Raw genomic sequence first — 26533 nt, 5'->3', positions numbered from 1 at the left:
AAGCCAGTGAATGCTTGCTCCTGATGTGAGTCCCAGCACCATATCTGGTCTTTCTTAAGCAGATGCCTCAATAGTTCTATGACCTGTGGCAAATTTGGTAAAAGATTTTGCCAGCTGGGTCACAATCCCCAAGAATTGCTGGAGGTCTGGAATCGAAGATGGGGCTGGGAGGTCGCTAATAGCTTTAGTTTTCTGTGGGTTTGCCGTGATGCCTTTATTGCTGACGATATGGCCCAGGAACAGAATTGATGTTTTGGAGAACTCACATTGCTCATTCAACGTCAGCCCGGCTTCCTGCATGTGTTCTAAAAGATTGTGAGTCTTTTCTCATGTTCCTCCACCATTGTACCGTAAACCAATACATTGTCCATTGGTAAATGACCCCCTGTAGGCCGTGCAAAATGGCCGACATTGTATGTTGAAATATTTCTGGTGCCGAAGTGATTCCAAACAGAGGACAATTAAATCAGAATCTGCTGAAGTGGGTAATGAATGTGGACAGCAGCCTGAACTCATCGTCAAGGGGAAGTTGTCAAAAGCTGCTGTTTGTGTCCAGCTTTGAAAATACCATGTTCTTCGAGAGTGTAGTCAGGGTTTCATCCACTGAGGATATGGGATATACTTCTCTGGCTACAGCTTTATTGAGCTATGTCAGATCGATGAAAATATGGATGGACCCGTTCGGTTTTGGGACTGGGACCATGCCCGAACATCATGTGGTCGGTTGTGTGACTGGGGAGATGACCCCATGTTTGTCATCTCATCCAGCTGCTGCTGCTGCACTTGTTTCATGAATGGATGGGGAATTTTTTCTGGCATGAGTAGGCACACGGGTTTAGCACTTCCCTCAGTGCGATCTTGTATGCATTTTACAGTCACTCCAGCCCTGTAAAGGGCTTCAGGAACTCACTTTTATTCTTGAAGCCAGGCCATTGTTGGCTGACCTCATCAATTTTTTGTGTAAGGTTAAGTTTGACACAGGCTTTGCAGCTTAGCAGTGAACAGCCCTGTTTGTGGACCAGGAACAGGGTCTCTTGGACTCTTTTATCCTTGTACCTCAGTGTTACCTGCAGGGTGCCTTTCACTGGGAGTTTAATGCCTCCTGCTCTATATAGATGTGTCATGGTTGGCATCAGCCGTTGAGACAGCAGCCATGGTTCTCTGTCTCATACGACATTAGCTCCTGTATCCAAATTAAAGTTTGTGAGATGGCATTTAACTCAAATGTCTGCGTTCCAAAATGAAAATCCAGGATCTTTGACCTCACCCAAGAAGCATGATGTGTCTCGACCTCATGAATCATCTTTGGGTCTTCTGTGTGCTTAGATATTTTGGCCTTGCTGAAGTGTCCAATTCTGTTACATTGAAAGCATTGGGCTGAAATTGCAGGACATTGATCTCGCCTGTGGGGGCGCTTTGCTCCACAGCACTGGCATAATTGGTGTACTGGTTAGTCAGGGTATTGCTTCCCTTGGCCTGGAGTATCTCTGTTTCTGTGCTGTTTAACTAGCTGGACTGTGGGGGCAGAATTTTACGAGTCAGCGAGCGGGGGCGGGGCCCACTTGCCAACATGTAAAATGATGCACGGTGACGTCAGGGGGAACTCCCAAAGTCACCGCGCCCCATTTAAATTTTCAGGAAGGCGGGAGCGCTGCAAAATCAGCTGCGAGTCCGCCGACCTGTCAATGGCCAATTGAGGCCATTGACAGGTTCAATTAAGTAATTAAAGGATCTGCCCGTCCAACCTTAAGGTTGGTGGGCAGGCCAGGAGCCCCGGCGGGAACCAGAAAAAACATAAAACCTCATCCACGGGCGGGATGAGGTTTCTTGTAGGCTTTAAAAAATTTAAATAAAGGTTTTGTGAAAATTATGGACATGTTCCAACTCATGTGAGGGGACATGTAAGGGAAATTTTATTTTTCTATTTTTGTCATTTTCGCATTTAGAGCCGATCTCCCTGAGGCAGTGCTTAGCCTCAGGAAGATGAGTGCGCTCTTTCATGCGCATGCATGAAAGAGCGCACTCTCTATTTTGGGATTCCCCCCACCCGCACAGGGAGCGCATAGCGCTTCCATGCGGACGTCACGCTGGGTGGGCCTTAATTGACCCACTCACGTAAAATGGCGGCACACCTCCGATCGGAAGCGCGCCCATACACGCCCGTCCATCAACCTCCCCCCACGACTGGGGGAAAATTCAGCCCTGGGTTTCCTTTGTGCCACAGTTTACTTTCTCCTGTTAAAATGCACCTTTGCTGCACACGGAATTTAGACTGCCTAACGATCTGGATTGCTTTCTCAAGGGTTAGATCTTTCTTCACTTGCAGCATGTCTAAGAGTGCATTGTCTGCTACTTCTACTACTATTCTATCCCTGATAAGTTCAGATTTTAGGTCTCCATATTCGCAGCCTTCAGCCATCCTGTACAGATCATTAATGAATGAGTCAGTAGGTTCTCTTGGCTGCTGGACACGTTTACTAAATTTAGCCCTTTTGAGGATTTTGTTACTTCTTAGGTTAAAATGTACATCAAATGATTTTAGTACTTCTTCAATTTGGCAGATGATTTGTTGACTTATTGAGTTTCTGTCTTTTTATCCAGACCTGAAACAATCATGTATCTAAGAAATCTTTTTCTTCCAAGTCCCCAACTATGTGATTGATCTGGGCCTTGGATAAGTTCAAGTTGATCTGGAAGAGTTTGATCAGCAAATAAAATAAAAATTTTAAAGTGTAGGTTCAGCTTTATAAAGTTGCTGAAATTCAAGATGGCACTGCCTTTCATTTGAAGACAAAGGGCAGGTTTTTCCGATCGGCGAGTGGAGGTGGGGCCCACTTGCCCACACATAAAATGACGCGGGGATACGTCGGGCGTGCGTCCCAACGTCACCCCGCGTCATTTAGATTTTCAGTTCGGCGGGCGTGCAGCCGATTTGGCTGTGCGCCCACCGGAATGTCAGTGGCCTGTTAAGGCCATTCAAAAACTAATTCACCTCATTGATGGTCCTGCCTGTCCAACCTTAAGGTTGGCAGGCAGGCCAGGAGCCCAGGCGGGCCTCGGACAAAGCATGAAACCTCATCCACGGGTGGGATGAGGTTTCATGAGGGTATTTAAATCGTTAAGAAAGGTTTCAATAAAACTTATGGACATGTCCTAACTCATGTGACAGTATCATATGAGGGGACATGGCAGGGAAAAATTTTAAACATGTTTATTAAAAGTTTTAAATCGGAGCCGATCTCCCTGAGGCAGCACTTTGCCTCAGGGAGATATGTGCGCTCTTTCGCGAAAGAGCACACTCCCGGCTGAGGGAATCCCTGCCCCCCGCCCGCACAAGGAGTGCATAGCGCTTCCTGGAGGACGTCACGCTGGCCCGCCCATGCAAAATGGCTGTGCCCCTCCCGACCGGGGGTGCCGATCAGAAGGCTGCCTGCCAGCGCCCGCTCCTGTACTTCCCCCCACCGCCCGACAGGGGGGAAATGTTGCCCAAAGGGTTTTCCGATGCCTGCTGGTTTTGGTGGCCTCCCACTGGAATGGCGCTCATGCCCAGCCTTGAAAAAATTTAAACAATGGCTGCTTGGATTGACTAACTGCAGACTTCTCCATTTCAGTGCTATGCTTTAAGGTCACAAATGCATCAAATCCTGGCCTTTGCTGGTTTTTAAAGCTGATTCTTTAGTCGCAATTCTTCCAAATTAAGGGCATAATTGTTCCAGATTTGCATTAAGTGCTGTGGCGGGCAGGTAAAATGGCGACTTTTCACGCCGTATCGTCCCAAATCCATTGCATTAATTATACATTCCCAGGAAAAACACCGTTTCCATGGCGGGCAGGTTCTCATTCGCCTGCCACACCATCACCTTGCTGCTTTATTATGCCAGGCGCCATATTCAAAGTGCAGCTGTACGCTCACCTCTGCTTCCAGCCTATGACTGCTGCAAAGAACACATGGCCCCGAAAGGCAAAAAAACTGCAGCCCCCAGGTTCAATGATTTGTCCCTCATGCGCCTTTTGGACTCAGTGGAGGCTCGCTTTGATACTGTCAACCCCCGCTCTGGCCACAGGATGTGCAGCAACATCACCAATCCAGCTTGCGAAGCAGTGGCAGCAGTGGTCAGGGCCAACGCCCTACAAAAGAGGACAACCACCCAGTGCCGCGAGAGGATGAACGATCTCCTCTGTTTCGCCAGGGTAAATTGCTCTTCTCATCACTCTCAACTCGGACACTCACAAACTCATCACACACCCACACAGGGCCCTCACTCAATGCCAATGCAAGGGCCAACACCATTCACTCTCTCACACACACCTTCATTGTTCTTATCCCGTCCATGGGACCACTCACCACCCACACATGCCAGGCATACTTATCATCTGACCTGGCAGGCGTCCTGCTTACACTCTCTCCATCTTTATTCATGCCGGATAAGCTGGCACACAACAAGAGAGAGAGGTCGCAGATTGGCGGGGGGATGCTTGAAATCAACATCCTCATGGACTTTGAAGCTGGCCGGCAAGGATCTGGAGCACTCCTGTGTTGACGGTGAGGTCTGCGCTGCTCTACCAAGTGAGGATCCAGCAGTGCAACATCCATCAGACAACCATGCTGTGCATGATGTGTCCTATTTCACAGGCCACTGCCATGCACTCATTATCTCCTCTTGCTTTCACAGGCACATCTGCTAAACAGCTGACGGAGTCTGCGGCCCAGGGCCTCCAATCAAGCCCCGATGAAACCTCTGGAGAGGAATCTGAAGGCACCCTCCTTTGAAGTCCTGTCACAGCGCTCACCCACACCCTCCACCAGTGCAGAGACACACATCTCAGTGGGCCCTAGCTTTAGAGTAGCCTCGGGATCACAATCTGGTGAGCACATCGCACTTTCTGATCCACAGCAGGCAGCGGCAGGGACTTCCCAGGTGTCTGGCACTCGGAGGACTGCTGGAGGTCAGAAATTTGCTGAGTCCAATTCAGATGACGAGCCTCTGCATTCGGTCACGTCACAGTTGCTGGAGCTGTAAAGGCAAGCTCGGGAACAACAGGAAGGGATGTCTGCTGCACATCTCGGATTGCAAGGCACGATGGAGGAGTCCATCTGCCTTCAGGCTGAGGTGATAGCGCCAGCATGCCAACGCACCAAGGTCAACACTGGTAGGATGCCGGCCGCCATGGAGACCTTGGTACAAGGCATTGCTCCTGCACTGCTTCGTGGGCTGAATTCCATCGCTACTGTCATAGTTGGCCTCCAATGGTATGTATGAGAGAGGGGTGCGGGGCAGCCCGATCTCACTCCAGCTACCCCTTCTCCTCAAGAAGTCAGCCAAGGGTCCTTGGTCACCCATAGGGAGGAGGATGAGCAGGTGAACCCCCCGAGGCCATCCATCCAGGTGACTCTGGGAGTGTCCGGCCCATCCGAATCCCCTCTTCCTGCAACCTCAGCAGCTCGAGCTCCACAGGCTGAGGAGGGTGCCACTGCCACACAGCAGGACCCCGAAAGCAGGCCAGGGTCCTTCATGTCTCAGCCATCCAGAGGGCGCCTGCCAAATTCATCACAGACAGGGCGTGGCAGTCAGCAGGCTGCCTCCACCTCCGCTGTGGATGTCTAGGGAGCACCAAGAAGTAGCGGTAGGGTTAGGAAGATTAAAAAGATGTCTTGCACAGCCTGGGCATGGGTGTTAATCACTTGTACATAATGTTCACTATGGTCAATAAGCTCCCAAAAATGTCTCCCTGCTGTGGCTCCTTGTTCTGATGAGCTGTGTTCGTGTTACTCAGATGTGAAACCTTTCTGCACAAGTTAAAGGCAGGTGTCTCAGCCCAGGGCCTCTCCCCTGTGCTTTGTGCAGCCTTCAGATCAAAGTGATGGTCCGGCCTCACACTCCCTGGAGACATTACTGATGCCTGCACCTTGACGGTGCCTGTCATTGCTGCCAGAATGTTGTGGGCACGTGTCACAGAGTTCCGTCATTCTCTCTTTGTGCTCTCAGCACCTTTAAGATGGGGCTGGCTCCATCTCTTCAGCATCTGTGACCACTGATGCTGTGCTCCTGAAGGGGTCATGTGCTGAAGGCAGACAAAGGATCAGATGTTTGTAAAGTTTCATGGCTGCGTCTTATGATATGACCCTGATCACAGCTCAAGCAAGCTGCCCTTGGCTAGACAGGAGTAAGACATTCTCAGAGGCTATGTGAAGATCCATGGAGTGTCCACACTGCATGTCGTCATCATCCTCTTGCAATCGAGCAACTATCAGGGCCTCCACTGTGTTTCCATGACAGGAGCATTCTCACAGAGGGTATGTGCACTGCCATTAGGCAAACTGGAGTCAAATGTTGACAACTGCAATGTGAGGATCTTATGGTGTCTCCTTACTGCATGTCGTCATCATCCTCCACGAATCTAGCAACAATGAGGGCCTCCCTAGCACGCCTGCCTTGTCTGGCCAGTGCAATGGCCTTATCACCGTCATTGTCACCTTCGAGAACCTCCTCTCCCTCATCCCTGTCGACGTCCTCCTCATCGGAGGAGTCCTCCAGCTCCTGCATCTCCTCCTCAGCCAGCTCCTCTCCCCATCACAGTGCCAGGTTGTAAAGGGCACAGCAGTCGATGACGATGCGTGACACCCACTGTGGACTATACTGCAGGGCTCCACCAGACCAGTCCTGGCACTGGAACCTTATTTTCAACATCCCGATGGTTTGCTCCATCAAGTTGCAAGTTACAGCATGAGCCTTGTTATACCTTCACTCTGCTGCAGTCTGAGGCCGCCACGTGGGTGTCATCAGCCACATCCTTTGCGGTAGCCCTTGCCCCGAAGAAGCTATCCCTGCAGCCTTTGTGGACCACATGTTGCGATTGAGATCTGAGTGCCACATGAGCACAATCGATGGCACCCTGCACCTGTGGGAAACCCGAGATCTGGACAAATCCAATTGCTCTTGCTTCCTGGCTCTCCTGGCCTCGGGCATTATGGACAAAGTTGTGTGCCCTCGTGAAGTTGACATCCATGACCTCATGGATGCATTTGCATTTGCTTGTAATATCCCACAGAGGTCACCTGTGGAACGAGCTACTGGCATAGAAATTGAGCGCCGCGGTCACTTTCACAGCCACTGGCAGTGGATGCCCTCCATGTCCCCATGGCGCCAAATCCTGCAATATCTGGCAGATGTGACCAACCAGTTCCCTAGACAGCGCAGTCTTCAGTGACACTGGTTCTCGGTCATCTGCAGGAATGAAATGCAGCATCTAAAGACCCTGGGTCTAGCTAGGTGCCGACCAGCGACGGCTCGCTGTGGTTCTTCGGCAGCGTGTGTGGGAGCCCCGACCACCCTTCTTCTTGAGGGTGCTGCTGCATCCTTTGGGCAGCCATATGTCTCAGTTGCTCTCTTCTCTGTTGTCTTCTCTTTCTCAACGCCACAAGGCTAGTTCACCAGGTTCCATGATCCTGATGTACTCCTTCTTCAGGATGAAAGAAAGAGACACCTGGGTTGGCATGGGTTTACTAAGAACCTGCCCTGGTTAAGTCTGAAGGCCCCTTAATGCATCCTGGAGAGTGCTGACCATCACTTGAATGGCCAGAGATTAGTACGCTGCACGGCTGCCCCAAACCCCACCTTCCTTGGCCTCACTCCATCTGACCAATTGGCGGCACTATTGCCCGTTGGACTGCATGCTGTGCTCTCAGCTCAGGCACTGACATTCTCTTGACGCATGCTGCAAGGCTGCAGTATTAACTTGAACCATGGGGGAGACTGGTCTGAACCTGAATGGTGACATTGCAAGGGGCTGTGAGCACCTCCACCAGTGACAGCTTCATGGCCAGCTTCAGCAAGGAGATTGTACCATGTGTCCAGTCATCCATCTGTTCTGCAGTCTGCTGAAATGCTCATTAGTTTGCAGTCTGTGCCCGAGGGGTGAAAAGCTCTGGAGCACTTGGTGGCACTTTGATGCCTCTGTGTTGCTTGAGTGGGCAAATAAGCTAGAGGCCCGACTCCAAACATGTCAATGTGGCTGCACCTGAACTGTCTCAGGTGCAGAGTAGTAGTCACTTTATACAAGATGTCCCTAATGCCATGGCCACTTCCAGCACCACCCCCCCACCCCCCAAAGTCAATGGCGTTTAGAATGGCTCGCCACATTTTATGGCTCCGTCCCCACCGGGATTCTGGCCCATGTCTTGTGGTACTAGGCTGTACAGACCAGAAGTTTTGGGGTGAGTTGGGTGATTTTGACTGAGACAGGTGGAACAAGCTCTAGGCTCTGCAGATGCATCACTGGACTAGGGAGAGAAAAATTAGTCAATGATCCCACTCCTGGGGCAAAATATTACGCTTGGCATGCTGGCCCGAGTGTAAACCGACACGTGATGAAGTCAGGTGTGTGTCCTGACGTCATCGCACAGTCTCACGATATTTTGTTCGGCGGGCGCACGCCAGAGTCGGCTGTGCACCCGCCGATAATTAAAAGGCCTAGTAAGGCCATTAACAATCTAATTAAATTCAAATTTACGCTGCCCATCCAACCTAATGGTTGACGGGCAGGCGAAAAGACCAAGCAGCCTTTACATTTTTTAGGAAACCTCATCCATGAGTGGGATGAGGTTTCCTAAAGCAAATAAACATTAAGTAAAAACTTTATCTTTGAATTAAAAACATGGCCCTGCTCATGTGACAGAGTTACTTGAGGGAACATGTTTTATTAAATTTTTATTCTCTTCATTTTTTTTTACACAGCATTTCAATCTCCCTGAGGCAGCTCCGTGCACTAGGCCCATTCGCCCTACTCCCCCCCGCCCGCACAGGCAGTGTGGAATGCTGCCGCTTGCAATCAACACAGGGTGGGCCTTAATTGGCCCACTTGCGTGAAATCACGGGTGCGGAGCCAATCACGGGTGGCGGTCGGCTTCCTGGCTGCCCCCGCCCGCCCCCGCCAAGTGAAAAATCCTGCCCCTGATTTTTATCCATTAACCTGCACTGAAAGTGCAAGTGATTGATTGCAAGTTAGGAACAAAATTTGAAATAAAAACAGAAAATGTTGGAAATATTCAGCAGGTCAGGCTGCATCTGTAGCGAGAGAATCAGTATAACTGATTTTAGATTAATAGTCTTTCATCAGGTGGCGAAGGTTATTGACCTGAAATGTTAACTCTGTTTCTCTCTCCACAGATGCTGCCTGACCTGCTTGAGTATTTCCAGTATTTTCTGTTTTTATTTCAGATTTCCAGCATCTGCAGCATTTTGCTTTTTTGGAAACAGGGTTAGACTTCAATGTGTTGCTTTGGCAATCAAATAGCTTGCTAATTCTCACACATGATGAAGGCCAATTTAATTAGGTCATATTCCAGATAGAGTATATTGAAAAGAAAAAAGGGGAAGAGGGTCTTTTGAAGCATGGCGGTGAAGAGAGTCAGAGAGATTTGAATTGATACTTGTATCAATACACCATGATGGTAAAAGTCAGGTGACCAGGTAGTCATTCTTTTCTATTTAGACTAATTCTTCCCCAAATCTTAACATTAGCTTCCCTTTGCAGTTCTCGCGAAAGAGGATACATGCAAAACATCACATAGTTTGATATTTTTTCACTGCTAAGGTTTAAATTTTACAGAAATTACATTATTGCAGTACAAAAAGAGATGTCAAGGATGACTATGCAGAGGAATAAATGCGACACGTGTGAAGTTGGAAAATTACAAAGATTTGAAGAAGAAGTAAAATTTAGGAATGAAAACATCAACCAAGACATCAGAAAGATTTCACTCCTTAATGGCAGTAGGAGCTGAAAGAACACACTGGGAACAAGTGAAAACTGAACCGGGCACTGGTAACAGTGGAAGATAGACTTCTTTAACTACAGGTTTTCCAAATAAATGTTGGAAAAGAATCCTTAGGCCAGGGTATTTTCTGTATGGCACTGGTGACTTTCAATGTAACATAATTTGCTTCAATGGTGCAAAAAGCAGGAAGTACAGAGCATAAAACAAAAGCAAAATACTGTGGATGCTGAGAATCTGAAATTAAAACAGAAAATGTTGGGAATACTCAGCAGGTCAGGCAGCATCTGTGGAGGGAGAAACAGAGTTAACATTTTAAATCAATAACCTTTCATCAACTGATGAGGCCATTGACCAGAAATGTTAACTCTGTTTCTCTCACCACAGATGCTGCCTAACCTGCAGACTATTTCCAGCATTTTCTGTTTTATTATAGTGCAGACTATTGCTGTTTTCAAGAACTTTATTTTCAATCCAGAGTTGAGTACCTGATGGGGGTCCCGATGCTGCCCCAGGCCTGTGTCACTAGCGTAACACTATATAAAATGCAGATCCTTTCATTGGGCCTTAGGTTTCGTGCCCAATTAATGGGCCAGGATTTTTCCCTCGTCGGGCGGGCTCGGCGGGGGCAACAGGAGTGGTCGGGAAGCCGACCGCCGCCTGTGATCGGGGCCCGACTGTAATTTCACACTGGCAGCCTAATTAAGGCCCATCCAGCATGAAACGTGTGCTGCAGCGCTCAGCGCTGCCTGTGTCGGAGGGAGGAGGGTGAGTGGTGCTGCGTGGGTGCACGCAGCAAAAGCCCCCTGAAGCACAGAGCTGAGGCACAGCTATCAAAAATTAAAAGTAAAGAATTTTAAAATGTTAAAAAAACACGACCCCTCATGTGACTCTGTCACATGAGCAGAGACATGCTATTAATGAAATGTTAAAATTTTTATTTAATTTTTAATAGCTGTTGGAAACCTCATCCTGCCAGTGGATGAGGTTTCCTACAAAATCCAAAGACCCCTTGGCCTTTTCACCTGGCTGCCAACCGCAAGGTTGGACAGGCAGAGAAAATTTAATTCAATCGGGACTTTAATGGCTTTATTAGGCCTGTTAATTGTCGGCTGGTGCGCTGCCGACTCCTGCATGCGCCCACCGACTGAAATATCGTGCGAGTGCGCAATGACGTTGGGACGCTCGCCCGACATCATCACGTGTCATTTTACGCTTGTTCGGGTTGGGTGCGCGCCTGCCCGATGAGCAAAAAATTCTGGCCTTGGTGTTGGGTATTGCCAGGAGGTAGGAATTGACTCCAGAGTTCAATGCTCAAAGGTGGGTGGCAGCTGTTGCAAGGCTTGCTGTTGCCTTTCTGAATAGAACAGGCAGGAGATCAGAGGGCCAGCAGCCTCATGGCACAAACAAGTGGCCAAATGGTTAATGAAAAGGTACTAGACCCGCTCTGTGTGTGTAACCTTTTCCCAACAATTTTACTTCAGCAGAAACATCACCGAATGGCTCCATGTGGTGTTCACTAACATGCACCAACTGTTTGCTTTTCTTGATTTCTGATTTGAAAATCACTTTCTGGTCCTTCACAGCCCAGGAACAAACTTTTCAAGGAGCTTTACAGGCGGTTTTTTTTTTATTCTTTCAAGGGATTTGGATGTCACTGGCAAGGTAAAGGCCAGCATTTGTTACCCATCTCATTTGCCCTTGAGAAAGTGGTGGTGTTCCACCTTCTTAAACCACTGAAATGCATCTGGTGTAGGTACATCCACAGTGCTGGAGCTAATTGAAACCGAGTGGGTTGCTGGCTCCTTGCGCTCACTTTGAAAATAGCAACATGTCCCGGAGGTGTCAGAAGACTGGCATGCTGTCCGGCAAACTTGGGAGTGCATTCCAAACCATATATATATTTTGGAATTTGTTGTCATCATTTATGATGTTGTCTTACCCCTCTCTGTGTCACAGCCTTGTAATTGGGTCACTTGCTGAAATGTCTTTATCAACAAAATGAAATATAACTATCACACATTGTTGCAAAGTGATGCTATACAGGGATGCAAACCAAAAAAAAATGACATCAGTGATCAGTTGGCTGGGAATTCTCTTGGAGCTGCTCCTGCCCTATTAATGTAACTTATCAGGAATTGTGTTGGAAAAAAGTTTCGGTTGCACTTCCATCAAAATTACAGCAGTCATGTGGGAGCAGCTGTGAGGAAATTCCGGGCATATTAATTGTGATTACCTTTTGTATTGCAGGTTTACCACAACTGTTCTTGTATCCCGCATGTTGAAAATAAGTTTAATGCACGTGAAGGAAAATGTGGCCCTACATGTACCAAGATGCCCATATTTATGGGATTTTTTTTGCTTTCTGTTATTTTCACCTTCATGACTAGTACACCAATTACAACATCTGTTCTCAGGTATGCTGTATATTCACTACCCACATAACAACAGCCATGTTAATTTGAAGCTAATTCTTTTTGTAAACCCTCGAGATATGTCAATGTGATAATGTGTTTTAGAAGTGCAAATATATTTTATAAATTTATGATTTATCCAATCTGATTTGAACATAGTATACATGGTGTTGACTAATCTCACAGGACCAGTATCATACGTTTATCTTAGAAGATGCAACACAGCATAAAAGGACATGACTCATTGCTTGCTACTTTACATGAATATGTTTTATCAGCATATGATGCCTTATTAAACACAGCCTATGAGGTCGGTGGTGAGATTTCTGACTGCCTTTCATTAAGTCCTTACACTTGGTAATCACCCCACATCCTTCAAATCTCTCAGTTTGTATGATCCACACTTTCCCAGACTGTGAAACCCAAGGATCATTTGGTGCTCAGCTTGATGCCACCACACTTGCATGCACTGTGCTTGGAAACAACTAGGCAAACTCTCCACCTGCTATCACCTTGTCCCCTGAGTTCCTTCTATTTAGAGAAACCTTAAATCTTGTGTAACTCAATGGCAACTTCTGTAGCCTCTTGCAGTAGACCATTGAGATGATCCAACACAGTGTCACCCAGATCTCTTCTTCACTGAGCTTTGTCTATAAGTAAAATGCCACATGGCATGGTCGATCCATTTCTGTGGCTTGTGTGCAAAAAGACGTTCTGCCTATCACACAAATCAGTAATGTGGTATGTGAATTTCAGTGCCATTGTGATGCCAGGTCTATAGGCTGTACATCCCAACCACTGGCTGATCGTATCAAACAGCACTTCCCTTCGGCTGTTCGCAACAGGCAAAGTACTGACCGTACCCAACCAGTCCATGGGCAGAATTTTTCCGTCGGCGTGCAGGGGGCGGGACCTGCACACCGATGCGTAAAATGGCGCGCAGTAACATCGGGCGTGCGTCCCAACATCACTGCGTGCCATCGCGATATTTCACTGGGCGGGCACACGACAATGTCCATTGTGCTCCCACCAGTAATTACCAGGCCAATTAAGGTAATTGAGATTTCAATTGTCGTGGATTTTAAGGCGCCCATGTGATATTTGGCTCGTCACATGGGCGCAACGGGCAGGCAGCTATCCAAAACTTTAATGAACCTCATCCACGGGCAGGAAAGTGGGATCGTTGTTTTTGCAAACCCAGACATTTAGCAGTTAGTGCTTGAAAGTTATTGAAAGTTGTGTGTATGAGGTGGAGAAGTGTCAAATGCATAGCAGCTGCTTGGACTCCACTCGTAACCTTCAGGTCAGCACTTCTCAGTGAGGATTTGTTTTGGGGCCTGTAGGTTTCAGCAAGCCTCCCTGAGCCTGGGAATGGTAGGTGATCTCTCCACTGGAGGCACCTCATCTGAGGAGGAAGGGAGAGCTAGAAGTGGGAGGAGGCCAGGAGTGCACATTCAGCCTCGAGGGGAGCCACCTTTGGGAGGACAGGCGCAGGCACAAGGTGTGCAGGGCCAAGAGGCAGTCCAAGGTGCAAGGGGCCACAGAAGACGCCACTATCCTGCTGCCAGGGTATACAGAGCGCAAAGCACCTACCTCAATATGTCTAAGGTGCAGTGCCGAAGGAGGCTCCGCCTGTCAAGGGAGACAGTCTACACTATCTGTCAGATGATTGGTCCAGAGATCTCAGCTAACTGTATGGGTGGACACCCCATGCCCGTGTCTCTAAAGGTCACAGCTGCCCTCAACTTCTATGCATCTGGCTCTTTCCAGGGCTCAGTGGGTGATCTCTGCAGTGTCTCCCAATCAGCTGTCCATGCTTGTGTCAAGCAGGTGACAAATGCTCTGTTCAGGCATGCACTGACCTTCATCCACTACCGCTGGGACAAGGCCAGCCAGGCACAGCAAGCCAGAGGCTCCGGGGCCATTGCTGGCTTCTCCCGCGTCCAGGGTGCAATAGACTGCACACATGTGGCCATCGAGGTGCCAGCGGGTGAGCCCGGTGCCTTCGTCAACAGGAAGGGCTTCCACTCCATGAACGTGCAGATAGTGTGTGATCACAGGATGCTGATTTTGCAAGTCTGTGCAAGGTACACAGGCAACTCCCACGACACCTACATCCTCAGACATTCCCAGGTGCTGAGGCTCTTCAGTGCTCCAGCCTGGATGGATGGATGGCTGCTGAGAGACAAGGGCTATCCCCTCAGAAGGTAGCTCATGATGCCTCTCCGCCATCCAAGAACATAAGCTGAGCAGCGGTATAATAGAAGTCACGCCTCCACAAGGGCTATGGTGGAGAGAGACATCAGCCTTCTCAAAATGTGCTTCAGATGCCTGGACCATTCCGGGTGCGCACTCCAGTACCCCCCAGATCGAGTGTCACTTATAGTGGTTGCGTGCTGTGCTCTACACAATCTTGTGCTGCAAAGGGGGGACGCTGTGGATGAAGAAGATGTAGACGGAGTGGCTAGGAATGAGCACAATGTGTCCAGTAGTGAGTCCGAGGATATGAACGCACAGGGAACTGATGAGGGGGCACAGGCTGACCCGGGCATGCTCCAGGAAGGCAGGGAGGCTCTAATCCAAGGAATCTTTAGCTAGCACAGCTCATATAGATCTGGAACACAAGCCTGGCATCCTGGAGACCTCATCTGTCTGGATAGGAGGATTGGTGATGGGCGCAGTGAATAAATCTAAAAGACATACAAATCACTCATCAAATCTGAGGAATCCATGCACCTTCCCAAAAAAAGGGGCACCCACACCCATTTGAGACAACATAAATTTAATACCATAACCAAGTCTCTTCACAAACAGAAATAAAATAGTGTTGCATTTCACACAATGCTCGATACAACTCATGGGGGTGGCCAACAGAAAAGCACTAGTGATGAACCCAGGGTGTGCCTAAGATGCCTTCATCTTTCATTTGCGGATGCTACGTCTTTGTGGTGCCCATCGCTGGCACTGGCATCTGAGACAGCTTGCTCTCTCTGATGCCCTGTTGGCTTCGATGACTCTGGTCCATCGAGCCTGTGATGTACCCGCCTGGGAGGGAGCTTCCAGCTCCGTGGCTGGCATTTCCCCAGTCATCGCAACCTCATTGGATGCCGTGGTCACTGGCAGAGGGGTGGAGGAGCTGCTGCCCTCATCCGGAGCGCCCTTAGAAGCGCCAGCAGAGACAATAGGCAGCTGTTCCGCTGATTTGAGGTCCGTTTGGCCCTCCCTGTGCACTGTAGATGGATGGGCACTGAAGTGGGATACCTGGGATGCATCGGCCATAGCCCGCGTAGACTCCTCCACCACTGACACCAAGCCAAGTAGAGCCTCATGTGTGCGCTCCCGCACACCTGGCCGCATGTCAGCAGTTGGCTGCATCGCCTACGACTCCAGAGGTTCATCATCTGCCACGGACTGAGCATGTGCCTGGGCCCCTTCAGTCCTCCGACTATTGACGCCATCGGCATTCTCTGTCTCCGCCAGCTGCTCCAGTGACTGTGAAGTGCCCTCACCGCTGTGACCCGAGACACTAGCTGAAGATATGATGCCCACAGAGGTGCCAGTATCTGCGCTGGTGCCTGCCTGGCAGAGATGGTGTGACGCTTCTAAAGGTGCAACTTCACGCCCCTCAGGTGTCAGAGGGGGCCCATGCTGTTCCGGCTCCCAGCCGTGCGCCGCTGATGCTGAAAGGAAGAGTAAGGAAATTCAATCAGCGCGCGGACAATGTCAATGTACATGCTTGTCCCCCGGCTCTTCATGCGCTCATCATTCCACACGCAATGGGCAAGCCGTGTTGGTAATGTCACTCACTGAACAATCAGCAATGGCATGGATGTTGGGAGACTACTGGTGATGTGAGCACTGGCCATACACACCTGCCCGTGGAACCCCAAACTCTCCTGCTCCAGTGGACCTGGGCGCATGCTGCCTCTCCAGGTCGAGGGCCTCCTGCTCAAAGCGGCTCAGCATCAAAATCTGGCCTGGTCCACCGCCAGTCCTCAGCTGCTCGGTGTTGTTACGAGAATTCTTCTCCAGTAAATTGAAAAAATTGCATTGACAAGTAATAGTTGTACCGTCAATCTCCTCGCGGCCGGCCCACCCCAAGCCCAGTTGGCCATTGCAGGGCTGCAGTGCATCCTTCCCTGCTGGTGGCTGGCACTCACACAAATGTGCAAGGGCTTTGTATAAGTTAAGACATTTTTAAGATCTTACAAGTCTGTGAAAAAGCCTGCAGCATCTATGCCTCAAGCTGCTGTCTTCAAAGGAGTGAAGTTAAGAAAACTCACTTGGAATTCTTACTTGTTCAGGGTATCATGTTTCTTTGCCTGGGTCTTTTAAAATCAATGAGCAGAATTTTCTCTTCAGCAAGCGGGGGTGGGCCCAGCAAGCTGATGCATAAAATGATGCATGATGACATCAGATATGCATCCTGACGTCACCATGTGCCATTCCGAACTTCCGTTCGGCGGGCACGTGCCGGAGGCAGCTGCGCCCCTGCTGAACTGTCAAAGGCCATAAGGCCATAAGACCATAAGACATAGGAGCAGAAATTAGGCCATTCGGCCCATTGAGTCTGCTCCGCCATTCAATCATGCGTGAAAGAGTGCAGGACCTGACTCTCCCTCCTCCCCCCGCCCGCACAGGTAATGCTGAGCACTACTGGGTAAGCGTCATGCTGGGCAGGCCTTAATTGGCCTGCCCACGTAAAGTGGTGGCGCGCAGCCAATCGCAGGCAGCGATTGCCGCCGTGCCCACCCGCTCCCAACCAGCCCGCCCGACAAGCAGAAGATTCTGCCCTATGTGTCTTACTGTTGGCTTAACGAAAGTGTAAATGGGAGTTAGATTGATTAGGGGATTTAGAAATTATCATAGCAGTAACTTGTAGATCTATGTATATATTTAAAGTAATTTCTTCTATTAATAAATGTTTAATCTAGTTTTGTAACAATCTATAAGACTAGTGAACTCGGGGCACACATCTCAAAATTTATACAAATTGCAAAACAAGTTGTGGCAGTTGTTTCAAGCTTCCCTTTGGGATTTGAACAACTCAGCATTTACCACCGGCTGTGCCATAACAAACTGCTGCAGCCCATGGGAAGTAGGAACACCCACAGGGCTGTTAGGAAGGGAGTTCCAGGATTTTTACTCAGCAACAGTGAAGGAACAGCGATATAGTTGTTGGCTCACAGAATGGTTTATCCATGGAACTTTATGAGGCAAATTACCTCCCACCTGTATAGCCATAAAATGAGAGCACATGTGCCTATGTGCTGAAGAGTTTTCCATTCCTGATAAATTAATTGGATTTGTAAATTACCTGGGACTATCGCCAGAAATCTGTTCCATAGTGTTAAATAACAAAAACCTTTGCAGTCTGTTACACCTGAGCTTTCCAACCATGTCCAGCATGTATCTTTGGAGCGAGCTAACCATTTCTCTATGCTTAATGTCTGGATTTTTAAAATCTCAGCAGAATGCTTCAGATGTTAAATCATAAGCTCTTAGAATTCAATACGATACTTTACAATATTGTATAACACAAGATTTAACAATATCATAGCCCGGTTAGCAGCATTGGCATGAGAAAATGCTGCAAGCGCTTTTCCATTTAATGACATCAGGAATCCATTGGCTCGACCATGTTTGCCCACTTGGGTTGACCAATTAACAGATCAAAGGTTGAGATAAAACTATTAATATCATTCTCCTCTTTAAGATTTGAAATGGAACTTGATTTTATAAAACAGTGGCTTCTAAGTTACTCAGCCCTATTTATTAGACTTGCTGCTGAAACATTTCTCAGTCAATTTCAAGTGGAATTCAGTGTGAGCGAATGTGAAACCAACCACTTTGGACTTAAGGAACATAAATTGAATATTTTCTAAGTGATGAGAAGCTAGGAACTGTGGAGGAGCAGAGATTTTTGGGATTACACAAATCATTTAATGCTAATAGACAGGTATAAAATCAATCAGAAAAGCTAATGGAATATTGGCCTTTATCTTGAGAGGGCTGTATTACAAAGGGGAGGGAGGTCTGCTTCAGTTATATGGAGCCTTGGTCAGATCCCATCAGTCATTTATTTTTAAAATTCTGGCTGCTTTTTGCTCAAAACTGACTCCCATCCCCTACAGCCTGCAGCAGATTCTTCCAGCCTAACTTGGCAATGACCCCTGCTAAATTTGATGAATATGGTTGTCAAGCAACACTGTGTAGTGTGAACAAGGTTGCTGTAAAGGCAAATTATCTTTCTTTGTCTCCAGGTTGCCATTTGAGATACCCCATGTGAAACATAATAACACACCGGCCAACCCTGCTGCTCATTGACTTTTTAGCTGGCAGGCCCTAACGTGTGGGGGTGGGGGGTGGTGAGGTGGGGTGGGGGTCTGGGTTTGAGAGGCCTGGGTGGGGAGGGTAAATGAGGTTATGACCTTGTGGGGAGTGCCTCTGATGGTTGCAAGGTTCCCAACAAAGCGGTTCTTCCCCCCACCCCACCACTTCGAGCCCAACATCAGCTGCACAGTGAAAACTGTCAGGCTACCCGCTTGGCCTGGACCTTCCCCTGCCATGGGTAAAATAACCACTTTAATTGGCCACTTAAAGGCTTCAATAGACCAAAGGGCAGTTGGGCTGCCTGACGCCTCCCGCACCAACCATAAAATGGGAGACAGGTTGGGGGTGGGTGGGAAGGCCACACACTGGACAGAATTTTGCTGTCGGCGAGCAGGGGGCAGGGCCCGCTCGCCGACACGTAAAATGACACGGGATGACGTTGGGCGGAACCCCCGACGTCATCCCGCCCCATTTAAATTTTCAGGAAGGTGGGGGCGCAGCAAAATCAGCTGCGGGCCCGCCGACCTGTCAATGGCCAATTGAGGCCATTGATAGAATCAATTATACAATTAAAGGACCTGCCTGTCCAACCTTAAGGTTGGCGGCAGGCCAGGAGCCCCGGCGGGAACTAGAAAAAACATGAAACCTCATCCACTGGCGGGATGAGGTTTCATGTAGGGTTTTAAAAAATTTAATAAACTTATTATGTAAATTATGAACATGTCCCATCTCATTTGACATTGTCACATGAGGAGGACATGTTAGGGAATTTTTTTTTTCTATTTTTCATATTTTTAAACGTGTAAGTGATCTTCCTGAGGCAGCACTTAGCCTCAAGGAGATGTGCGCTCTTTTGTGCGTACGCGCGAAAGAGCGCACTCTCGCTTTTGGGGAACTCCCCCTCCCCCCGCCCACACAGGAAGCGCTTGGCGCTTCCCACTGGACATCACGCTGTGGTGGTGGGGCCCGCATCTCCGGCGGGGATCGGCTCCCCGCCCACCAGAGATTGGGTCGGGCCCGCCCGCCCGACAGGCAGAAAATTCTGCCCACTGTATTTTATGAGCCTCCCAGCCTTCAAATGCAGTGAAATCCAGCCCCATGTATTGCCAGGTTAAGCACAGCACTAACAAATGCAGAATAATGTCCCAGTCAGCCTGTCCATTAAGTGCCTTAATCTTTAGAAAGACACAGTAACATTACATTGACTAACCAATGTGCCACGGCTATTTGTCACAAGGTTACAAGATAGTTATAAAAATAGAAGCTTATTTGTTTACTGTTCAGACACTGTTCCCATGAAAATGCCCGACTGTTTTTAGTTTCTTTGCTTCTATTTTTGACTACATCTCTATGTTCCACTTGAACTTTGGTCTGGAACACTAGATTCCTAAGTTGAATAAATGAAATGTGCAAATAAACTAAATCTATGGCTAGGAAGTTTCTCAAAGTAGTTCCCACTCCACATCCATAACTTTGGTGTAACCGCACTACAGAATGGTTTCATCCTCACAATTGCCCTCATGGTAAGTTCCTAACCACCGCCAAACTTGTAAAAAGCAGACAAGATGACAAGTTAACTCATACTTTCATGTCCTTCCTATCAAGACAGTGAACGGGAGGCTTACCTGCCTCCTGAGCTGGGGAATAATCTTTGGCATGGAGCAGTCTATATGGAGGGAGGAAAGGATTGGCAATAAATATTCTTTGACAAACCTTATATTATGTTTTCCTATTATTATTATTTAGGTTGCCTAAACTACAATTAGATTTTTTTAAATTTGTTCACAGGTGTGTTCCTGATAGCCAACGCTCGTTTTCATTGGGTATTCAGTGGCTCTTTCTGCGGATCCTAGGTGAGAAACTACCATTCTTAACCAACGAACAAAATAAAATAAATACTAAAGTAGAATACTGCGGATGCTGGAAATCTAAAATAAAAACAAAAATTGCTGGAAGTATTCAGAAGTTCGGGCAGCATCTGTGGAAAGAAACAGAGTTAATGTTTCAGGTTGAAATGATCTTTAATCAGAACAAGCATCAGAATAAAACAAATGCTGCTTGAAAATCTAATTTATAAATGAAGGAGTATTACACAGGTCCACATGTAGTATGATATTTATGCAGTGGATGGAACCAAGCACATAACACAATGGTAAGAAATTCCTTGGATTTCTTTTGGACTGAGACTACAATTCAAGTGGAACTCATCATAAAGAGGCAGGGATTCAATTTCAGGCTGTGTCTTACAAAGCCAGTGTTACCAGGGAATGCAGCTGGGGTCACAGAGCTGGAGTTGACTCCCTTTGTCATAACTTGTGATATCCTCAGTTCAGTTGGGACCTGGTGTAGAACTGGAAACAAATACACTGAACTCCAGATGCATACAACTGGACTAGACCAAGGAAAGAACCTGAACTTCTTAACACTGGCAGTACTTATTTTTAAAAAACCTAGATCGGTCCACTTCCACAGGTGGCTGAAAAGGTTGTCACTTGGCATAGGTGGGTCCTAGAAAATGCCATTTCAGTGATGGACAGGTGCCAGAGATGCTGTAGTGGCATGGACATCTGCTGGCCCCATGCAATTTTGTTGTCTTCCTGCTGATGATGCAAACTCTGGCAGATTCAGCATTGGAGGACACTGAGCACCCCGCGTAATTATGGGGATGGTGGCATGTGGAATTTCTGGGCCTGTTTGTACAAATGTCATTCCATTTCTACAATAGTTAAATGTTGGGCAGAGAGCAGTGTTTTGGGTAAACACACATTCTAGAAGCTAATTACTTTAGAGTGAAGTTCCATACAGACATGATGCAATTTCCTCTCTTCGGCATAAGAGCCTGGATTTTCTCTCCCAAGGCGGATGCGTAGCTTGGAGCTATCTCCTGGCTCACCAGAGCCAACTTGGGAAAAAGTACCCGGAATGGCAGGATCTTCATTCTGGTGAAGGGTGGGGGCGCGGGTTCAGGATGGAGTCAGGTCTTTCAATACCCTGGCCACAGATCAGGGGCTGCTGAATGTCAAGGCAGGCTGGTTAAAGGGGCCCACCTCGATTCTCTGAATCTTCATCCCAGTTGTCTTGTTAAGTATTAGGCCCACTAGGCATCACCCCCTCAACACCCCTCTACCCACTCCCCATGCCAACTCATACCAACCCATGAAAAAAACTGGTCAGAGTTCAGTGCAAATTGGCAATCATACTTGGGCAATGAGAATAGCTGGTATTGGAAATGGGAAAATATTACACAGATGGAGGTAGCAGAGCCATTCTGAAGCTGAGATTCATTGTTTTGACCAAAGGAAAATCACCACCACCTGCAAGTTCCCCTGCAAGTCATTCACCATCCTGACTTGAAATTATATCGCTGTTTCTTCACTGTCGCTGTGTCAAAATCTTGGAATTCCCTCCCTAACAGCACTGTAGGTATTCCTACAACACTTGGACAGCAGCGGTTCAAGAAGGCAGCACATTACCACCTTCTCAGGGGTAGTTAGGGATGGACAGTAAATGCTGGCCTAGCCAGCAATGCCTACTTCCCATGAATGAATAAAAAAGAGAAAGACTTTTTCTGTCTAAGAGTACTTAATGCTGAAAATGGATGACAAAAGTGGAAGAGGATTCCATTTTCCAGAATTCTCCTCGCCTTGGTGAGCAGAAAGAATTGTTTGAAGAAGTATTACTGATTGGAGTCAACTTTAAAACAAAACATTCTTTATAGCTCTTACACTCCAGCAGGTGTGGAAGAAACCCAGACTCTCTCACTAGCCATTTAAAAAAAATGTTTCAACTCTCCACTGTGTGACTGAAACTAACACTACAGCAATGCACATGTTCAGATGTTAAGAATAGTTTTATATATTAGCCCTACACTGTTAAGATAAACCTTTAAAAGCAATTTTAAATAAAGATTGAAAAGAAGCATTAATTTTCTGCCTTTCTCCACTCTCTATTTCCCAATTTCCTTTACTTCTGTTTTCATTAGTTTAACATTATTTTTACTTCTAATGTTATCTATCAATGCTAATGCTTTTCAACAAAAATAATTCTAAAACCTATTACTTTGCTCACTTTTTTCATTCAATTTGTCGCCTACTGTACATTTTGGAATGGATGCAAATTTTGGATAAATTGCTTTATGACTGAACTACAGCTTAAATATTATTTTGAATCGAATGTCAAAAAATATACATTGTCACAGAAATTGTTCATAGCACAAACTTCTAGTAACAATTTTTTAAAAAGCAAAATCATGATCTCTAGTCCATACCAATACTGGCATTGTATAGAGTGATACGCTAAACATGCCAAAGACAATACAAAACAGCATTAACCACTCAATAGTATTCCTGGAACTGAAAAAGTAAATACCTGCAAAATAACAGCATTGGACTGTAGTAGTTCAAGAAGGCAGCTCACCACCGCCTTCTCAAGGGCAGTTTGGGATGGGCAATAAATGCTGGCCTAGTCAGCGATGCCCACATCCCATGAATGAATTTTAAAAAATTGCAGTTAGAGGAATAGTTCATACGTGTTACACAGTGATTGAACTATAGATAATTACCCCAATGGTATAGTTGATTAAGGTAGTCAGTAGTTGTGCTAAAATGGAAACAGAAAATGCTGGATAACTCGGCAGATCTGCCAGCACTTGTATCCTGGGTTAGATGGTGGCTGGGAGTCCACATTTTTGGGCATCAGATGAGGACAGAATTGAGCTCAATTGTTTGGACAACCTCTGTAGAAAAAAGAGGAGTTCTTACCAGCTCAACGGAATGTTTTTGTTTTCATACACACTAAAACTTAACAACACTCCTATTGCTGCTCTCTTAACTTTTAATTTCCTGACTTACAGGTACAATTCCAGGACCAATACTGTTTGGTACAGTGATTGATGTATCATGTGTCCTATGGAATAAAGATAATTGTGGTCATGATGGTGCATGCTGGACATATGACAACCCAAAAATGGCCAATTTGATTACAGTCATTGGTAAGATTTCCATTCAGGTTTTATTGAGAAGAAAATGGAGAATCTGAATTCTAAATGTAAACACATTCTTTAATGGCTCATTGAATTAAAGCACCGTGATATATTTAGACATGCATATTAGGATAGTCCAAATCTAATTTCAGCCACAGGAGCAGTAAAGATTGCTACAGTTGGACTTAGAAGGTATGATAATTTCAGTTGTATTAAATGGTCAAGTCTGCCTGATGGCAGTCATGCATGGTCAATCCAGGCCACTTTTTTATTTACTACAAAGCCCAGTGTACAAGCAGCTCACAAGTTAACATTTGTACCTATAGCTTTTATACTGTGTATCTAAGTCACAATGTATCACTTGCATTGGTGCATAAGTCACAATCCTATATAAAAATGAAATTTCTTAAGTACGGATTGACCTTTATTTACTCAGTATGCCTCCAATGATTTTTCTCTTCTTGCCCAAGTGTAAAAATGAAAATTTCTGAACAGCTATGTCACCATTATTTTGTTATCTTTCAATGGATCATTTGCATAATCATGACAGAATTTAACTTTGATGAATTAGCTAATCAGAAATATTGACAAACTACCTTTAATCTGTTTTAATGAAATTGATTGTGAGATGAATATTGGGGAGGACACCAGGGATGACTCCCCTGCTCTTCTTTGAGATAGCGCCCTGGAATCTTTTACAACCGCCTGAAAGAGCAGAAGGGTACTCAGTGTAACATCTCATCTGAAATACAGCACCTTCAACAGTGCAACATTCCGTCAGCACTGTATTGTCAGCCTAGAATTTTGCATTTCAACCTCTGGACTGAGACTTCAACCTCACTTTCAAACTGAACATCAAGTGTGCTGCCAACTGAGCCACTGCTGATACTGAGCAACATGCAAACTTATGAAAGGGTTTGATAGAATAAAAAAGAAGAAAATGTTTCCACTCACAGGATGGCCAGTAACCAGAGGACACAGATTTAAGATAATTGAAAAAAGAACCAGATCGTAGAAGGGAGAATTGTTTTTTTATGCTACTGTTTTTTTGTGATCTGGAATATACTGACTGAAAGGGTGGTGGAAGCAGATGCCATGGTAAATTTCAAAAGGGAATTGGATATATACATGATTGGATATATACTTCTGTGCTGGAGGATTCCCCAAGACAACATAATCTAAATCTTCATATTTTGTTTCTAGGCACATCTTCAAAACTGATCTCCGTTATCGCAATTATCGCAGCTTTTTTCCTATATAGACCTCCACAGGTTGCTGAAGTTACAGAACAGATGGCTGATGGGCCGGCTAGTAAATGGGGATTCGAGACTGACGACCAGGACTAGGACCAGGAGTGTACTATGACTGATGGGGAAAATGTGTCTACTAGCCAATAAGGCAATGCATTAATGAACATACACTGAGAGACAAAAATTACATTTTTCATGTATTTTTCCTTCTTATATATGACAATGGTTGCAAATTTCTGTCTTGGATGGCATACGCATGAAAATGTGTTTATCATTTAAAGCAATTAGATTGATTTTAACTTGAATTTGATCAGTTGTTCTAGTCTGATCGGAAACCATCTTATTTTTCTAAACCTTGCTCCCATTATGATTTTTTTGCAAATACAAAAACTGGTGGAAATTGGTTACAAAAAGCCTGTCACCACTGTATCTGAAAGCATGTGAAATGCACAAACGGCTATGGTTGGTATAGGAGGTGTTTAGTGGCTATCTACAGAATAGTCCTCAATGTTTCATGTGTGAAATAGGTGACATCTAGCATCCATGGCCATCTCCCAAAAAGTCATTAATAAAATATCTACGCTAAATAAATTGCTACATGGAACACACCTGGGAGTCCCTCAGCAAATGAATAGTATGGAACCACATATAGAAGTTGCACATATAATAAATGTGAGTGCTCACATTGTATTTCACATTGCCCATAGAGGCTAGTTGTCACCTATTTCACACATGAAACATTGAGGACTATTCTGTAGATAGCCACTAAGCACCTCCCATACCAACCATAGCCGTTTGTGCCTTTCACATGCTTTCAGATACAATGGTGACAGGTTTTTTGTAACCTACTTCCACCAATTTTTGTAGTTGCAAAAAAATCATAATGGGGGCAAGGTTTAGAAAAGAAGACACGACTTTTATGTCTGCTAAGACACATGATTGTCTCCTACAGCTCGCTTTAAAAGCATATTAATTAATTGATTCCTACAGCCTACATACTTTTATAACTCAAGCTTGGTGACATTTATTTACTAAATGTTAGATTTAGCAGTAAAGTGAAATCCTAATGAGCACTACCACTGTGCTGGGTTGCAGGTTTAATTTCCCCTAATGCTGAACATCTGGTCTCAGGTTAGTTGCTTGTGGACATGTGATGAACATTGGTCAAGCAATTTTAATTAAGTGAGGCAGAACTGGAAGACAGTTATCCATTAAGATAAAGGCAAAATACTGTGGATGCTGGAAATCTGAAACAAAAACAAGAAATGCTGGAAAAGCTCAGCAGGTTTGACAGCAGCTGTGGAGAGAAAGACAGTTATGTTTTGAGTCCGTATGACTCTTCTCCTGAAGAAGTGTTATACGGACTCGAAACATTAACTCTACAGATGCTGTCAGACCTGCTGAGTTTTTCCAACATTTTTTGTTTTTGTGACAGTTGATCATTGTTTTCTCTCATACACCAGCAAATAGCCACATGAGAGACATATCAGTGGAAAGCATGGGAGTGAATCAGTAATAGTTGACATGGAAGACCAAGAGTAAAAGGGAATATGGCCTAAAGTAATATTAAACATGAAGATGTTTTGCCGTTAGGAACCTCCTTTAACTGGGAAGGACAGTTTGTTTCATCCTATGGCATATGAACAGGGTCCAAGGTCAACCCTGAAGCACTTACTAGCAGGTATACTTTTGTACAGGCCAAGATGATCATTACAATTATTTTCTACTGCACAAAACGATGAGAAATTGCACAACCGACAAATGTATAATTGTCCAAGCG

General features: G+C 46.2%; 1 protein-coding gene across 1 annotated transcript in view; it reads left to right on the top strand.

The window, feature by feature from the left end:
• The window catches only part of LOC144695025 (solute carrier organic anion transporter family member 4C1-like), a 197330-nt gene extending 171549 nt beyond the window's left edge, over positions 1-25781 (top strand). The window contains exons 10-13 of the mRNA XM_078565903.1: positions 12026-12192; positions 20311-20375; positions 23375-23512; positions 24707-25781. Of these exons, the coding sequence (XP_078422029.1) occupies positions 12026-12192; positions 20311-20375; positions 23375-23512; positions 24707-24849 (513 nt within the window). The 3' untranslated portion in view covers positions 24850-25781. The remainder of the gene's footprint in view (positions 1-12025; positions 12193-20310; positions 20376-23374; positions 23513-24706) is intronic.
• The last annotated feature ends 752 nt before the right edge of the window (positions 25782-26533 follow it).

The sequence above is a fragment of the Cetorhinus maximus genome, chromosome 2 (assembly GCF_964194155.1).
Source record: "Cetorhinus maximus chromosome 2, sCetMax3.hap1.1, whole genome shotgun sequence".
Taxonomy (NCBI): domain Eukaryota; kingdom Metazoa; phylum Chordata; class Chondrichthyes; order Lamniformes; family Cetorhinidae; genus Cetorhinus; species Cetorhinus maximus.
The sequence above is the reverse complement of the archived record's forward strand: the minus strand, read 5'-3'. Positions and strand labels throughout refer to the sequence as shown.